The sequence below is a fragment of the Eptesicus fuscus genome, chromosome 3 (genome assembly GCF_027574615.1).
Source record: "Eptesicus fuscus isolate TK198812 chromosome 3, DD_ASM_mEF_20220401, whole genome shotgun sequence".
Classification (NCBI taxonomy): domain Eukaryota; kingdom Metazoa; phylum Chordata; class Mammalia; order Chiroptera; family Vespertilionidae; genus Eptesicus; species Eptesicus fuscus.
This window is the reverse complement of record NC_072475.1, coordinates 7422306-7439844: the sequence shown is the minus strand read 5'-3', so window position 1 is coordinate 7439844 and position 17539 is coordinate 7422306. Positions and strand designations below refer to the sequence as shown.

Below are 17539 nucleotides of genomic sequence, written 5' to 3'. Positions count from 1 at the left end.
CCGCTGACTCCCATCACTGGGGGCTGATCGAATAAAATAAATTCCTAATCCCTCACCACTCTGGCCTCGTGTGTTCCTCCAGCAAACTAACAATCACCAAGAGAGATGGTATGAAACCAAGTAATTCTCCATTTTTATCAAAGCTGTAAATGATTAATATACCGTCATTGCTTTTAAAATTTCATAGAATTGAAAGCTTGGTGATAATTTAACAAGCCATATTAAGAAATTAAAAACAACAACAACAACAGACAAATTACACAGAACTGAAATTCAAGTTGTGGGTTTTGGGAAATATGCTAAGATAATTAGTAAAATATCAACACATCATAGTAATGATGAAATTTATAGTTTACTTATATATAAGAGTAATGATGATAAAACCCACTTAAGCAATACTTTTGCAGGCAAACGTTAATGTCTAATAGCTCACAACAAAATAAGTAGCTCCAGAAGAGACATAAAAAAAGGAAAGATTATGAAAATAAGACTTAGCTTAAAAACATTTCAATTCAGACTTGATTAAAATTAAAAAGCAAGATATGGGTTATCATGGAATTTGATAAGAAAAAGATCTCGCGGCAAATCAATCTTGTTTGCACAAGTACTGTGAGAATTCAAGGTGTGCGGCAAGTGACTTAGCATCTCAAAAAGATCAAAATGATTGAGTTGTGCTTACATCTGTGGCCAAGCACAGTTCTCTGAGTTTTCATTTATGCATTGCTCCGTGTCCTGTGGGGCCAGACCTCACGTGGTTTCATGGTGCATGATTAGAATTCAGAGCCGGCCTATTCGGTCTGGAGGAAAAGACCAACATCAAGCAAGCGTTATCGCGTGTGCTGTGTATTCCCCCGGACAAACTTGATCAGCGACAGACCCTGAATCGCCAAGAGACAGGAAACCTCATTTGGAGGATGAGGGGAGAGAAGACCTTCTACGCATGCCCGGGGTCGGCGCTGTCACCGGTGACCTGTCACCTCGCTGCGTCTGCGCGCAACGTCACTTTCCGGCGCGGTCGGGCGGAGGCGCTGGGCGGCGCACGTGGGTGCTAGCGCGAAGGCTGGGCTCATGGCGAGTTCCGCGGGACTGGCTCTGTGCGGGCAGGCGCTGGTGGTGCGGGGAGGCAGCCGGTTCCTGGCCACCACCACCGCGGGCAGGTGAGGGGTCTGGCCTTGGAGCAGGCAGCCAGGCTGCGGGCGCGCGTCGGGGCCTGGAGACCCCGATTTCCCTGCGCCCGGGGCTGCGCTCGTGCTGGGTGCCCCGCGGGAGTCCCGCCGCCGCCCTGGGGCCCTCCGCTGCCCCCTCGGCCTGGCTGCGTGCCGGCACCGATTCCTTCCAGCCCTTCTCCCCAGAACCGCCCCGGGCGCTCCCCTGGCCACCTGCCCAGGGCCCCGCCCCCTCGATGGCTGGTCTGCGTTGCTCTGGGCTGGGTTCTGAGGGGGCCAGGTGGGCCCCAGTGATGGGTTGGATGGGGCCAAAGCGGGGTCCCGGGGACGCCCTCCAGATCGGAGCGTGGGGAGGAAGGCAGCCTGGTTGGAGGGGTTGGCTCTCGGGCGCACTCCCTCTGGCCTCCCTCGCCCTGCGTTGGTGCCTTGCTTCCTCTCACCCCTCCGCATCTAGCGACCCCGCCCTACTCGCTCTTCAGGATTCGAGGGTCTTCAGCGACCACTCCTTACTCGCGGGTGCACTCGGGGCCCGCAGCGCTCACCTCCCTGGTGGCCCTTCACCCAGTTCTGCTTTTGCTTTCCTTATGGTTCTCCAGTGCGTACACAGCGCTCGGGACTTTTAAATCAGGAAATGTTTGTTGCTCCATTGTTCTTGTCTCGGGAGCCTCAGGGATGTTAGTTAGTGGTCCCTTTCCACCCGTTTCTTTTCTCAGGGTTTTGATTCTCAAGCTTGAAACGGACAACGCGCCTAACAAATGCACTATCAGTGCTCACTGTTCAGTGTCCTGGTTTCAGGACTCCCAACTCAGTGTTACATTTACTCACAAACCTGTCACGTGTCCCAGATTACTTTGTTTTCGAGGCTCACCGTGTCTCACACATGCCACAGGGAGACATGCATCTGCTTGCTTCCTTAGTGGCCCGCACAGTTTCTGACTTGGAGGACTACTTCTCTTTCCTATGCTCCAGTGCTCCCTGTGGAGAGTGTAAAGCGCAGTCATTTACAGGCTATACATTTGTACAAGATGCCTTCTGTGTGCTAGAAGGTGGGGGGGGGGGGGGAAGGGGAGGGAGAGATATATAGTAGAGAACTTAGGGTGTAATGGGGAACATGGGTGGCTCCTGTATTGGTCAGTGCTTGGCAGCTAAGGGAGTTTTCTTGGGTAGGTGAGACATTTTTCTAAACAAGAAGTGGCAGTTTTAAATTTGGGTACAAAAAACCCACTGAAAACAATATCAGAATGTATTTCTTCAAACATAACCATTTTACATTCATGTGCTAGTGCCTGAAAGAATAGGATACTTTCTGTTGACTTTTGTTCTCACTTATTTCACTAAACGGATTTTTGTGCAGAACCATGGCAGTTGTGTATGACGAACCCAAATAGAGATTAGGCGAATAAAGCTCCATAACTGTTGCCTGAGGTAGCGAACCCAGACAGTTAGTTACCTGTTGTGGCTGAGACCCTTAACTTAATGAGTAGGCCAGTCTTTTTCTGTTCCGGGGAAATAAAAGAAATGAGCATTTTAATTAACAAAGTACTTTTTAAACATCTTTCTGTTATTTTTCTTCAGTGATGATGACGACAGCCTCTTCACATATGATTGCAGTGCTGCAGAAAAGAAGTCACAAGAAAATAAAGGGTGAGATAGTGGGGAAGTCTCCTCAGGACTCGATTCATGGTTTGAGTAGTGGGACCTGATAGCCTAAGAAGGAGATAGTTGTCTTCTCACTGAACTCTTCATTTCTCTTTACCTTGCTGTGTAGAAAACTGGTTACCTCAGGAAAGAAATGTGGGATTTTCGAATTAGGCATTAAGACTATTAGGACTTTTCTAAGTACTTTTAACTAGTTTTTGTCAATAACGATCTTATTGGCACTTTGAAATAATGCAATCAGTTTTAAGTGCATTGGGGGCAGTTGCATGAAATTAACTTAGCTAATTGAAAGGTAAAAAAAGCAGAGTATGATGATTTTATTTATTTATATTTATTTATTTTTAATATATTTTTATTGATTTCAGAGAGGAAGGAAGAGGGAGAGAGAGATAGAAACATCCATGATGAGAGAGAACCATGGATCGGCTGCCTCCTGCAAGTCTCCCACTGGGGATCGAGCCCAAAACCCGGACATGTGCCCTTGATCGGAATCGAACCTGGGACCTTTCAGTTCACAGGCCGACCCTCTATCCACTGAGCCAAACCATCTAGGGCAAGTGTGATGATTTTATATGGTGACCTTCTTTACTAGAATTGGTCATGGGGCTCAGCTTTTTAAAAATTATTATTTAATCCCTGCCTCTAGTCTTTTTTTAAAAAAATTTTAAAAAATATATTTTCATTGATTTTAGAGAGGAAGGGAGAGGGAGAGAGAAATAGAAACATCAATGATAAGAGAGAATCATTGATTGGCTGCCTCCTGCCACCCCCTACTGGGGATGGAACCTGCAATCTGGGCATGTGCCCTAACCGGGAATTGAACCGGGATCTCCTAGATCATAGGTTGATGCTCAACCTTTGAGCCACGCCGGCTGGGCTCCTGCCTCTAGTCTTGATTAGTTCATGTCTATGAGGGAGTGGACCACGTGGGTCCTTCCACCTCAGCTCTTTTTATTTCAGTGTGTACACTGAGAAATTGTTCTGTTCAGGTAGCTTTTACTCCTTAAACATTAGACTGTTTGAACCTCCCCACGTCCCCCTAATAGGTCTGATAGTCTGGCTGCATGAACCTCAGGCGTTTTCTACCTCTGTTCACATTAAAGAAGAACAAGGCTGGCCTAGAGGAATGCAGCCTTTCTCAGCTAAGGCCTCACTGTTCTCCTTCTTTCTCAGGGAGGACGGACAGCCCGTGGAGAAGGGGAGTGACACGATCCTGGCGTCCACCTTCTCCAAGTCTGGCAGCTATTTTGCTTTAACCGATGACAGTAAGCGTCTGATTCTTTTCCGTACAAAACCATGGCAATGTCTGAGTGTCAGGTATGAAATGCTAATGTTGAATAATTACCCTGTTGAACACACAACTTACACTTGCTTGCCAATAACAGTGGTGACAGTAACGGTTATAATACGCAACTAACACGTAGCTCCAGTTGTATGCCCAGGGCCTGTGACAGGGGTGGGGACATGGCTCTCACTCATATCTGCTGGCCAGGAGTCTGGAAGCTGATCCCAGTCAGTTTGGAAGGGCGGAGTCAGCCCCTGTCCCCTCTTTCTGTCTTCCCTGAGGCTGCGTGGTTTAAATGTCCCTTGATAATCAGAGAAAGCCCGTGCTGGTTGTAATGTTTGAATTACTAAGTGACCAAGACTAAGGAATTTCCCTTTGTGTTGGGGACAGCTATGCTCTTTAAATTTTTATTTCATCTCATTTCCTAAGAGAAGAATAAAAAGCCAAATTCCAGGTGACATCACAAGCAAGGAATACCCACTCTGCCCTGTGTTCCATTCAGGTTAAAAATAAAGCCTGGTAACAGTATTCCATTTTTATCTTATGTGTGTTTTCATATATCAGGCAATAGATGACCGTAATAGATGACTTAACAGCTTTAAAAGACAAATTAAACAGAAGGATATAGGATGTACAGTGAATTGTAAATCTCTCTCCACCTCCTCTCTCCAGTTCTCCCCACAGGCAGTTAGTTTCCCTGTATGTAATGTCACGTAAAAGTTTGCTGCCATGTATGCAGGTTATAATTGATAATGAATCGCTTTTTGTAGCCGAATGCTATGAATTCCCATCATTCTTAACTTAAAAGGCCTGTTAGGCAGCATCTTCTTGCCAAAATAGCCTGGACATTAGCCAGTGTTTAGATTCTAGAAGATAAGTGCTTTCAGGATTTGGGGTAAATACTACAAGGGGCCTTCGGGTCTGACTGAGCTTCTCCAACAGGGATCCTTGTACTTGGCCTTGGTTTTGAGTTGCTTCCACAGCCTGTGGGAAGGAGGGAGGGATGTGAGGATGGGAAGCAAGCCAGAGAGAAGCAAGCCAGTGAGAGCAGTCACAGAGGATGGTAGCTGTCTTTCTCTGCTTGGGCCTCCGTGACAAACACCACAGCGTAAAAAAACCGGAGTTCCTCCTTACAGTTCTGGTGCTGGGATTCTGAGATCAAGTTGTCGGCAGGGTTTGCCCGGAGGCCTTTCTCCTTGGCTTGTAGATGGCTGTCCTCTGACCGCCTTCTCACAACATCGTCCCTCTGTGCCCGTGTCCCTGGTGTTTCCTGGTGTTCCCAAACATAATAAATCTCATTTATCTGTAGGAGAAGTTCCAAAAATGAGTCGTCTGGTCAAAAGATAGGTGCATTTGTAATCTAGGTAGAGAATCCCAGATTGCCTTCCAAGGGGCTCTGTCTCCGCCTCCCAGGTGTAAGGGGCCTTTCCTACCCCGGACAGCACAGGTGGTGTGGAATCTGGTGACTGGACAGTCTGGTAGAAGGAAGTTGGTGTCCTGTTTACGTGAGTGTGAGTGAGGGGAGCACATTTTATTCTTAAGACCCAGTGTCTTGTGCGCTGGCTTCTCGGAGCGAGCTTTGCTCTCCCACTGGGCTGCTCCCTCTCATCTGGTTATGTGTTAGGGAACTCAGGTTCCCATTTGTGGTCGAGGAGCCCATACACCGTTACTTGCACATGGCCTTTCGGTAGCTCAGCGTGGAGAGAGCCGCTCAGGGCTGTGGAGGCTGGGCGAGCCTGTTCCTGGCACTTGGGTGCCGGCATACTTTTCAAAGCCCGGGGCCCATGTCTGCTGCAGGTCTGTGGTTTCTGTGCGGCAGGACCTGACCAGTGCAGCGTCGGGGGCGTGGATGGGATCAGGGAGGCGAGGACAGCTTCTTTGGTTCCTCGGGTTACACAGTGTGGCCTACTGTGGGAATTTACAGCTTCCAGCGGGCACGTCCTTACTGCAGCTGCTTTAAAACTTCACCTTGGAGGTTCTGAGGAAAAGCTGAGAAGGAAATTATGGGTAGCAGTGACATTTTTTCAAGGTAAAGTTTAGAGTGACAAAGAGCAGAGAACCTGTGAACTGGGCAAGTCAGAAGGACTTCAGGCTCAGAACTGAGGCCAGAAAAACAAGGTTTTTTGAATAAAAAATGAGGACATGATGTTTTCTATTTTGGTATTTTATATTTCTGATGTATTAATGAGAAATCTTACACATGAAACCACACCATTTTATAAAACACCTGTATTCAAATGATAAAAGCCCCTGGAAAAGGCAGAGCCTCTGGACATCACATCTGGGTTTGTTCTACCCACAGGGTCTAAAGATGGGGAGAGTGGCTGCTGGGATGTGTGCTGTGGGGGAGCTTTTGAACCCAGGCACTCCATGAAGGGAGGGGAGGGTGCCGAGGCGCTGTATACGAGGTCCTGTATAGGAGACTCTGTAGGAGACCCTGTGTAGGAGATCCTGTGTAGGAGACCCTGTGTAGGAGACCCTGTGTAGGAGATCCTGTGTAGGAGACCCTGTGTAGGAGACCCTGTATAGGAGACCCTGTATAGGAGACCCTGTGTAGGAGACCCTGTATAGGAGACTCTGTAGGAGACCCTGTGTAGGAGACTCTGTAGGAGACCCTGTGTAGGAGACCCTATGGGAGACCCTGCGTAGGAGACCCTGCGTAGGAGACCCTGTGTAGGAGACCCTGTATAGGAGACCCTGTATAGGAGACTCTGTAGGAGACCCTGTGTAGGAGACCCTGTATAGGAGACCCTGTATAGGAGACTCTGTAGGAGACCCTGTGTAGGAGACCCTGTAGGAGACCCTGTGTAGGAGACCCTGTAGGAGACCCTGTGTAGGAGACCCTGTGTAGGAGACCCTGTGTAGGAGACCCTATGGGAGACCCTGTGTAGGCGGAAGATTGCTGTGGCCTCTGCCTTCCCCAGGGTACTTTCCCCTGGGGAAGCCCGGAGGCCTCCTAACTGTCCTGTCCTATGACCTGCCCTTCCTCTCCCTTCTGTTACCTCAGTGGTCGGCAGTTTGCCGCTCTGTTGACTAATGAGTTTGCCGACCACTGGGATAGGGGCTTAATCACAAGGAACAACAACAGCCTGTAATTATTGGAATCGAGAGTCTAGGTCAGTGATCGGCAAACTCATTAGTCAACAGAGCGGCAAACCGCGGCTCGCGAGCCGCAGTTTGCCGACCAGTGTGCTACCTGATTCCCCTGGACCCAAACCCCTAAACCTACTCTGTAAAGCTCAGCTGCATCCTGGAATCATTGCCAGGCCCAATTTAGCCTGAGCAGCTGAAAGCCGCCATCTGGTGCAAGACAAAGGGACATGATGCGGAGTTTGGCAGAAGCTGGGTGGGAGGGGTGCTGCGTGGGGGGTGGGGTGAAGGTGGGGCTGGATTCTCTGGGGTGGCTGAGCTCCTTGGATCCCAGCCCAGTGCCCCTGGAGGACTGTCCTAGCTGCTCCTCCAGAGCGCTGTGGCTGGGATGTCACAGCTGCTTAATTGGCCTATTAGAATGGGCACGGCCATAGTTGAAATCTCAGGGCTGGGAGAATTTTGAGGAATCTTACCCGGAGCCTGATTGTCTCTCTTGTCATTGTTTTTACCATGTTTATTGTGCCTCCTCCTGCGGTCCTCAGGCTGCTGGGTCCTCCGGCCTTCCTGTCCTTGTGTCCCTGTGCTCCTGAGAAGCACAGGGGCCTGTTTGGATGGTGTGTTGGGGTCATAATTCCTTTAGGCTTCAGTTTCCATTTCAGGCTGACATCAGTTCCACATGCTGGGGGCGCACGGCTTGCAGGGCTGTTGCAGGATCTTGCATTGACCTGTGTCAGTCTGTCAGCCAACCTTGGGCCTCTCTCTGGCCTCCTAGGACCGTGGTGAGGAGGTGCACGGCCCTGACGTTCACGGCCTCTGAGGAGAAGGTTTTGGTGGCAGACAAGTCTGGGGACGTTTACTCCTTTTCAGTGCTGGAGCCCAACGAATGCGGCAACCTTGAACTTGGGCACCTGTCGATGCTGCTGGATGTGGTATGTGTGGTCGAAGTGCTTATTAACTGCTGTGGTCGGGCTCAGGTGGGGCGGGGGCGGGGGTCTGTGCTGAGTGTCTGTGTGGGTGCGGGTCCTCCTATGGCAGGGACAGCCCTCTGCAGACACATGAGCAGGAGGATTGGGATCCAGGGACGTGAGGCTGACAGCAGGGCGAGTGAGGAAGGCGCTGGGTGGTTCTGGACATGAGGTCAGCCCAGGTCAGGGTGATGCGGTGGAGGGGCGCAGTCATGAGGTCAGAGTTCATTCTTCATGCTTCACGGGCATCTCCATGGTGTCCTCCCAACTCCTGAGCCAGGACCAGTCCCAGTGAGGGCTGGGCTGTAGCCATGGGTGGTGGAACTGGGGTGGGTTCCCACGGGGACACGCAGGTATAACGGGGGGAGTCAGGACTTGGCGACTGTGAAATAGGAGGGAGAAGAAGGTGACTCTTCTGGAGACAGGAAGGCATGGTGGCAGTAAGGAATTGTGTTGAGATGGTGTCTTCATGGATATGGAATGGGGGCTGGAGAAAGAGGTCTGAGGGGTGGTGGTGGAGGGGAGTGGCTCTGGCTGTCCTGTGACTGGATCTGTCCTTTCTCACCCCTCGCACAGGCCGTGAGTCCTGACGACCGCTACGTCCTCACCGCCGACCGGGACGAGAAGATCCGGGTGAGCTGGGCCTTGGCCCCGCACAACATCGAGTCCTTCTGCCTGGGGCACACTGAGTGAGTCTCCCTCTGCCCGAGCTGGGTGTCTGGGCGAGGTGGTTCCTCAGGCTGAGGGACAGCTGGTCTGAGCCTGGCCTCGGGCAGTGTTGCTGCTCCTCCATCCCCCACTGTCTTCCATGTCTCCCCCCGGCATGGAAGGCGGCTGGTGCTGTGTGCAGGCAGCTGAGAGGAGCACAGGGTCTGTGCAGCAGGGTGGCCGGGCTTCATTGGGTCCGGGGGCCGCCCTTGGTGGAGGCTGTTGTGATGTTGGGTTCCTGAGAAGACACGGCCAGCGAGCTCCAGCCTCCGCCTCACTGTCCACACGGCCATCACCAGTTACACGTTACTCATCAGTTTGTTGGAGGTCAGGGGTTTGGGACACAGGCTTGTCGCTGAGGTGGCAGGAGTCGTGCGGAGGTCACAGCAGCAGCGGCTCACTCTGCTTCTCTGTGCTGCAGGTTCGTGAGCCGCATCTTCGTGGTGCCCGACCACCCTGAGCTGCTTCTGTCCTCATCCGGGGTGAGTGCCACGCCGCCACGGGCCCCTCTGGGCTCCTCTGTGGTGACCGGGCAGGAGCCATGCTCGCAGCCAAGAGCTTGTCCTTTGTTCCCCGTCGTGGTTTGAAGTCCGTGTTCCTTTTTCACTGGTGGCCGTCCACTAGGTGGTGCTTGTTTTCTGCATTTTAGAGCGGCTGGGCCTTGCTCCTGCTGGGGCTGTGAACTTGGGTGTGTGTGTGTACAGGTCTGTGTGTGTAGAGCTAGAGGGTCTTGTGCAGGGAGTCCGTTCTAAGGGCTGTTGTTTTTTTTAAAATATATTTTATTGATTTTTTACAGAGAGGAAGAGAGAGGGATAGAGAGTTAGAAACATCGATGAGAGAGAAACATCGATCAGCTGCCTCCTGCACACCCCCCACTGGGGATGTGCCTGCAACCAAGGTACATGCCCTTGACCGGAATCGAACCTGGGACCCTTGAGTCCGCAGGCCGACGCGCTATCCACTGAGCCAAACCGGTCCCGGCCTAAGGGCTATTGTTACATCTGTAATAACATCGTGATCTCACTTCAAACAGTTGGTAGAGGAACCGTTTCTGAGTCTTATAGGGACCTGGATTTGGTCACCACTGCTGCTGGCACATGCTCAGTATCCCCATGTGTTTCTCCTTGTGCAAATGCCTGATCATTGATGTGCCCGTGTGTTTATGCATGTGTATGCTCATGTGTGTGCATACAAGTCCCGAATATAGCCTGGCATGTGACATCATGTTGCCATGTGTCCTTTGCTCATTTTGCTGTGTGTGACTACCCATTTTTCTTTCTATAAAAAAATTTTTCTTTTCTTAAAAATATTTAAAAAAATATTTTTTATTGATTTTAGAGGGAGGGGAGAGAGAGAGAGAGAGAGAGAGAGAGAGAGAGAGAGAGAGAGAAAGAAACATCAGTGGTTGAGAGAATCATTAATCGCTGCCTCCTGCATGCCTCCTGCTAGGGATTGAGCCTGCAACTCAGGCTTTGACCAGGAATTGAACCATGACCTCCTGGTTCATAGGTCAATGCTCAACCAGAGTCACACTGGCCAGGCCCATTTTTCTGAATGACTTGCATGAGCTCTTTAGAGCAAAGAGCCGTTGGTTGAGAAGGGCGCTCTGGTTGTCCCAGAGTTACCATCCCCACGACCTGGGGGAAGCCTGGGTGCTTGTGGAGGGTGCCATGCCCCTGAGAGGTCTGCTGACCTGTCCTTGTGTGCAGGACTGTACCCTGAGGCTCTGGGAGTACAGACGTGGCCAAGAGCTGCACTGCTGTCACCTGAGCAGCCTGCAGGAGCCAGCGGGGCCCTGGAGCGACAAGGTAACCGAGTTTGTCTGGGTTGGGGGGGCTGCAGGGTGCCTCTCCGGTCACTCGGGTCTTGAGAAAAAAAATGTTTTACGTTGGAAACATTTCTCTGCTGTTAGTGCAGCTGGAACTTTCCCAGCTTGGGCAAAATCGTGTATTTCAAATTCTAGGCAGCTAGTCAAGTAAGTGGGAAATAATTTATATTCTTACCATGTTTGCATTTGGACAACTAATTATAGAAAGGCCTCTAATCCACTTGGAAATGGAAAAAATAGTGGGGCTAGAGCAGAGAGCCTTGCTGTGGTTTTATCAGCTGGGCAGCCGGCTGGTACCTACCCAGCATTCTGTTGTCCGTCATGGATTAATCTCATGACCCCCCAGTTCAAGTTGCCTGGGTCTTTGGTTGCCAAGGAGATTTTCAGGGGGAAAGTGTGGGCTGCCTTTCAGGATGCCTAGGAGTCTGAGCTCGTGGGCACCCAGCTCTGATGCTCCTGAGCTATTCTGTGCAGCCAGGGTCCGGGGTGGTCACATGTGGACGCCCTGCCAGCTTCCCAGAGGCCTGCCTGGTCCTGGTGGGGAGGGAGGGAAGGACTGCTATCCTGTCTGCTCAGGCCTGCAGAGCTGGGTACCCTCTGCCTGTCTCCGGGGGCACCATGCCCTTTCCCCTGCAGTCCCCATGTGGAACTCTGCTCTCCTGCATGTCTGATAAGACCTGGTGTGAAGTGCAGGGCTTGTCTGCCTGGTCCTCGGCTTGGCTTCTCATTTCTGTTGTCTGCTCTGAGACACTCTATGGCAGCTGCCCTCACAGGTCCTCAAAGGGGGCAGGCTGGGCCTGACCCAGGCCAAGGTCCCTAAGCTGACCACCTGCAGGGACCACCAGGCCAGTGGCTCCAGCTGCCCCACAGGCGCCTCCTGCTGGCACCCTGCAGTCGTGGAAGCTGCAGCCAACATGCCTGATTTTTTTCCTGCTAATTTCTCACCTGTGTGCCCTCACTTAACCTGATGCTCCAGCAGCGAGGTTGATGTGAGCTCTTTCTAAAGGTGACACCGGCCTGCTGGTGCGCCGGCCTGCAGGACCGGGGGCAGCCCTGCCTCTCAGGCGCCTGCCCTGCTCAGACCTTTTGGATGCCAGGCCATTTCCTTTCCATTTCTGACTGGTGCCCAGTGTTTCATCCTTGCTGGACGTGTGGGCACCTGTAGGCTGTAGGGCAGTTGTGTCTGTACCGAACAATCCCCTTCTTTTCCACTTGTGTTATCTGTTCCCTTCGTTCTTGCTTTTTGACCGATTCCGTTGGCTTTGGAGACATTCTGCTGTCCGGAGGGAGGGCCAGACCACGGAGAGACTTTTGCCACGTGCCCAGCATGTTGGCGTTACTGTGAAACAGGAAATCAGCCCTTACCTTTCATTTTTTATTTTTAAAAATATTTTTATCGATATCAGAGAGGAAGGGAGAGAGAGAAACATTAATGATGAGAGAGAATCACTGATTGGCTGCCTCCTGTACACCCCATACTGGAGATCAAAGCCTGCAACCCCAGGCATATACCCTGACTGGGAATCAAACCATGACCTCCTGGTTCATAGGTCGATGCTCATCCACTAAGTCACACTGGCCGGGCAAGTCCTTGCCTTTCTTTTCCCTCAGTAGTTTCCAGAAAGTTCTAGCACTGTCTTCTCTCTCATCCGGGACCATGTGTGGGAACTCAGTCTTGCAGCGCGTGCTCAGTGGGAGCGGAACAGGCCGGCGTTGGTCCCCGACGTGCAGTTAAGCTGCTGCTTTCCTTGCAGAGGTTTGCCGCATCCAGGATCACTTACTGGAGCCGGGACAGCTGTGTGGCGCTGCTGTGTGATTGGTAAGCTCACTGCTTCTGGTCCCCTCCAGCCTGTAAGGGAGGGAGTACATGGATTGTTCCATTGGCCCCACATTCTGTCTCCCAAATCGGGAGGTTTTAGTTGGTGTATCGGGACCACAGCTCCCTGTGGGGGCGGGGTGTGTGTCTCCCTTTCTGAAGTTGCTGTGGCGTGTGGGTGAGGGTTCTATGGGCAGGCAGTCTTTTACAAGCTATTTAAATCCACTGGCTTAATGGACAGCAAGGCCTCAGACGGGTCTTTTGTGTGTGATCAGTCTCACTAAGGGTCGATTGTGGTAGAGTCTGCCTCAGTCAGCCCACTGAGAGTGGTCTCGGTAGACCCACCTGAAGGCCAGTGGTTGGTGAGATGGATTAGGTAGCACATGCCCTTAGCTGCTTCCTCCTGAGCATCTTCTCTGTGCTCTGCTCCTTAATTGTCCTCATAACAAGTCTAGGGAGGGTATCTTAGCTTGTCTTAGAAATAAGGACGCAGGTTTAGAGACGGTGAGAGTGCCTCCAGGAAGTGTCCTGTCTGCTGCCTGCAGGTGGAACGGCCTGGCTCTGTATTGGCTGTCCTTGCCGTGTAACAAGTGACCCCAGGACTTGGTGACTCGGATGTTCCTTACCTCACAGTCTGTGGCTCAGGGTCGGGGAGCGCTCAGCTGGGTGCTTCTAGCTCAGGGTCTTGTGCGGTGTAGCCAGAGCGTTGGCGAGGACCGTGTCTCTGGCTGGGGCAGGCCCGGCTGAGGCTGAGCTGCTGGTGGTGTGGGCTGTGGGAGTTGTAACGATCGCCCTCTCTTTCTCGCGGGAAGTGTCCCTGTGGTCTACATCTTCCAGCTGGAGGCCCCCAGGCGGCAGCTGGTTTACAAGCAGCAGCTGTCTTTCCAGCACAGAGTGTGGGACGTTGCTTTCGAGGAGAGCCGGGGGCTGTGGGTGCTGCAGGACTGCCGGGAAGCCCCCCTCGTGCTCTGCAGGCCTGTGGACGGCCAGTGGCAGGTGAGTTGTGCTGGGCCCCTGCTGTCCCCTGAGCCTGGGGTGGGGGCAGGGCCACAGCTCTCATACCTTTCAGCTGATCGAGCCTTGATGCCAGAGGGTGTGTCCTGGGTGGACGGTCGTGGGACTTGTGACCTGGGAGAAGGGAGCTGGGTACCCGGCCAGCTTGTCCAGTGTCCTGAGCCTGCAGTGGCCTTTTGGGAGGCTCACCATCCCAAACTGGCATGTTTTCTCTGTTCCTGTCCTGGTCACACTGTTTTTATTTTATTTTATTATTTTTAATCAGAGAAGCTGATACTTGGTGTGTCATCCTTAAGTTTGCAGCTTAGCATGGCCCCACTGGTTAGAGGAGCCTCTGGGTTTGGGGGAAGGTGTGTGGGCTGTGGGCGAGTGAACCCCGCCCCTTCTCTGAGTCGGCCCCACATCCTTAAAGTGGGGGCGTCCTCTCCTTCCTGTCCCGTGTCTGGCAGGACCGCCGTGGGGAAGGATCGGGAAAAGCGTGCCTTTCCTATCCTCACAGACGCTCGCTTGGCCGAGTGTCCCAGAACCACTGAACCTTTCAGGGGTTTTATCTGGAAAGTGGCAGAGAACAGAGTGCCACCAGCTGGTACCCGTCAGGTCTGCCAGGCTTCGTAGATAAAGTCACACCCAACAAGCCAGGACGTGAGGTGCCAGCAGCCCTCATGTCGTGGGTTTTATCCTGACGAGGTGTGGCTGCCGTGCTTGGTGAGCCGGCTTCACCTGGTCTCATGTCAAGATTTACAGGGTCTCTTCCCAGGCCCCGCAGTCCGGGCCCGGCAGCTCTGCCCATTATTGTGCCGGCAACACCTTCTAATACAGGTTCTCCCTTTGCCTCCAGCCTGTGCCTGAAGATGCCACGGTGAGGACCGTCTGCACGCAGCTCCGCGGGCACTGGGCCATGCTGGAAGGTGAGGGCGCCGCCCGTGTTTCAGGGAAACAGCCGACAAAGCAGATTCTAGGACGCGGTGCACAGTAGGAAGCTGAGAATATAGGGTGTGTGGGGTGTGCACGTGTCCCTGTGGGGGACACCGAGGAGGTAACCCACACCCGGGCAGAAATGCTCGGTGTGACTAACCAGGTGTGACCGTCAGGACATCGAGCTGCGTGTGACCTGCATGTGACCTGCGTGTGACCTGCGGTCTGAGTCAGAGCAGCGGCCGCCTTTCTGCCTCCAGAGCTGGGTGGCAGGCCCCCAGGCAGGGCCAGTGCCCCTGTGGCCGCCAGAGGGACTGGGAGCCACCCACAGGCCCAGCTGGTGGCATTGAGCGGCTCCACTGCGTGCAGCTTCTGGGCCAGGAGGTCAGGTGTGAGGACAGCCTCCGGGGTCGCTGAGTCGCTGAGGGTTTTCACAGCCCAGGGCCGGTGCTCACAAGCACATCAGGCCGAGGGGAGAGGGGAGAGCAGCGGGAGAAGACAGGTCCCCCCACCAGCCTCTGCATTCAGTGAGGGCGGCGAGGCTGTGGGTTCCGTGAGCCTTGTCAGTCACAGGGCCCACGGCGTGCGCTGAGGTGGCTGCGCTGGGATCCTGTCGGAGAGAGAACACGGTGAGACCCCATCTGTCTGCACTCATAGAAGGCGGAACCCCTACTCTTGGTTGTTTTCCCTTCTGCTTCTCTTGGGGAGAGACTTGAAGTGACAGTGTCTGAAGGGGAATTTGTAGCTCAGCACTGGAATTCAGGTGCCTTCATTCCAATCACGAAACTGATGCTCAGAAGACATCTTGCAAAGCCAGTCTGGGTTCCTGGGAGCTCTAGAGAGGACCTAGCATGGATTCAGAGTCTCTTTACAGGAGCAGTGATCTCAATGTGCATGCAAAGTGTCCCCCATGCAAAGCATTCCCCATGCAAAGCGTTCCCCATGCAAAGCATTCCCCATGCAAAGCATTCTCCATGTTCGTCGGCTCTGATCCCAGGGTTAAGTTCCATCCTTTCTCTTAGGGTGGAGGGGTTGGGGCTGTTTTGATTTACGAGGGCCACACTGGGAAAGTGGACCTGCAGCAGGACTTTCGGGGACCCAGGTGGAAGCATCACTAACAAGCCCTTCCCTGCCTGGCACATGCTGTCCCTGCCGCTGGGGCCGGGCCTGCACGTCCTGCTGAGATCACCTCACGCAGCTGGGCCCCAGCTGAGCTTAATTGTCCTAAGAGGCTCTGCAGATAAACCACCTGCTTGCAGTGCAGGTCGGGGGGAGCTTGGAGAGAGCACGCGGAAGGCGAGTTGACCTTGAAAATCACCGAAGGGTAGGGGAGCCGAGGGAGCAGGGAGGTCACTCCTGCGGGCAGGTGAAGGTCATGCCTGAGGGGCACAGGCCTGTGCCTCCCTGACGGGCCCTGTGGAGTTCCCACCAGGTGAGGGGGTCTCAGGAATAGCAGAAGTTGGGGTTCTCTTAGAAGCGAGTCTGAGATCCAGCTGTGCGGCTACCCGTGGGGGGCCCCGTGAGAGTCACCTTGGAGAAGGCGCCGGAGTCCACAGAGACTGAGTGGTTGCTGGGTGGATTCCCTGTTGCAGGAGGGCCTGGCGGGCCCACCAGATCCCACTGTTGGAGGCGGCGTCCCACGCTGTCCTGCGTCACCGTCCCACGCTGTCCTGCGTCACCGTCCCACTGGGCCTCTACTCTTGTCCCCCGCACAGGCTCTGCTGGCGTGGACGAGGGCTTTAGCAGTCTGTACAAGGCCACCTTTGACAACGTGACCACTTACCTGAAGAAGAAAGAGGAGAGGTTGCAACAGCAGCTTCGGAAGAAGCGGCATAAGAACCCGCCCCCTGGGCCCAACGGGCAGACCAAGAAGGTGAAGACCGGGGAGGCGTCCTGGAGTGGCTCGTCCTAGCCCTGGTGACGGCTTCTGGCCTCGAGAAGCAGAGTAGCTTTAACTTGCCCCCTCCTTGCCAGCAGCTCCCTTGGAGGAAAAAAGGGGCACATCACCGCCCACTCCGCTTGGTGGCAGTGAGGTCCATACAGCTCCCCAGACTCCTGGGCTGGCCCAGTAACTGAGGGTGTCCCGGGCTCTAGAACATTCTGTCGCTGAGCAGAGGTGTCTTGAGCGTCCTCTGGTTGCAGGGAAGCCGCACGGGGGAGACGCTACAGGTGAGCAACTCGGTGCCTGGAAGCACTTCATCTTCATGGTGGGGGACGTGTGAGCCTGTTCCCTGGCACTGGTTGGTGTTTCTGCTCTTCCCATAATGCCACCCATGCCGGGCACACTTCCTTCCAGGGGAGTCCATACAAATGGTGTCACACCAGCGTGAGGGGCATTTGCATTTTTCCCATCAGCAGTCCTGGAGGGTGGATTGCACTGTCCTCGGTGCCGCTTCCCACGCGGGCCCGTCAATCTGAGCAGCATGGAGTCTCAGTTCCTCCCCCAGCCTGGCATGTGTCCGTCCCACGCAGCGAGGGCTCCTGCTCAGCTGCAGGCGTGCAGCTTGGCGGACACACAGCGGAGAACTGGACTTTTTCAGGACGTGAGAACATGTAGAATATGGGAGTTCTACAGGGAAATGGTTGATGACATGTGTATTGATTGATTTGAACCTTGCACCCATGTCACAAAGAGCAGGGTGTCAGCTGAATTAAATCACCAATCAATAAAGAGCTTTTGTGGCTTCTGGAAATGTTTAGCAGCAGCATGTGGAACTAATTTCAGAATACACTGAGCAAAGCCGTGTTTGATGAGTGTACTGTTTGTGACTGAGCAGTTCACTCTGATTTGAAGAAAAAGTTCTTCCGTGTGGGGTTCCATGAGGTCCGTGGAAACAACTCGTTCTGTGTATCAAAGCCGGGTGCTTCACATTTTTCCTCAGTGCCTTGTTTTACTTTGATCTGAAAACTGCTGTTTGTGCCGTGCTCAGGATCGCTTCCCACAGGAGCAGCCCCAAGCGCGGGGTCGGACAAAACTCGTTCAGGAGCAAGGGGTGGTGCTCAGGCGGAGGGGGTGCCTGGGGTGAAATGGGGGTCCCCAGGGTGGAGGGGATTGCCGGGCCATGGTCCCCCTGCAGGAGGGGCCTGCCTGTT

General features: G+C 53.3%; 1 protein-coding gene across 2 annotated transcripts; it reads left to right on the top strand.

The window, feature by feature from the left end:
- The first annotated feature begins 1022 nt into the window (after window positions 1-1022).
- WDR4 (WD repeat domain 4) lies at window positions 1023-16875 on the top strand. 2 transcript variants are annotated; one of them, XM_054713575.1, is made up of 12 exons: window positions 1023-1157; window positions 2742-2810; window positions 3999-4142; window positions 7973-8129; window positions 8742-8854; window positions 9295-9355; window positions 10583-10681; window positions 12456-12520; window positions 13330-13513; window positions 14370-14439; window positions 16162-16319; window positions 16424-16875. In XM_054713575.1, the coding sequence occupies exons 1-12, from the start codon at window positions 1069-1071 to the stop codon at window positions 16520-16522; spliced, it is 1308 nt and encodes a 435-aa protein (XP_054569550.1). In that variant the 5' UTR covers window positions 1023-1068; the 3' UTR covers window positions 16523-16875. The 2 variants fall into 2 exon arrangements, with proteins under 2 accessions (XP_054569550.1, XP_008143990.2); XM_008145768.3 differs by having other exon boundaries at window positions 16162-16490.
- The last annotated feature ends 664 nt before the right edge of the window (window positions 16876-17539 follow it).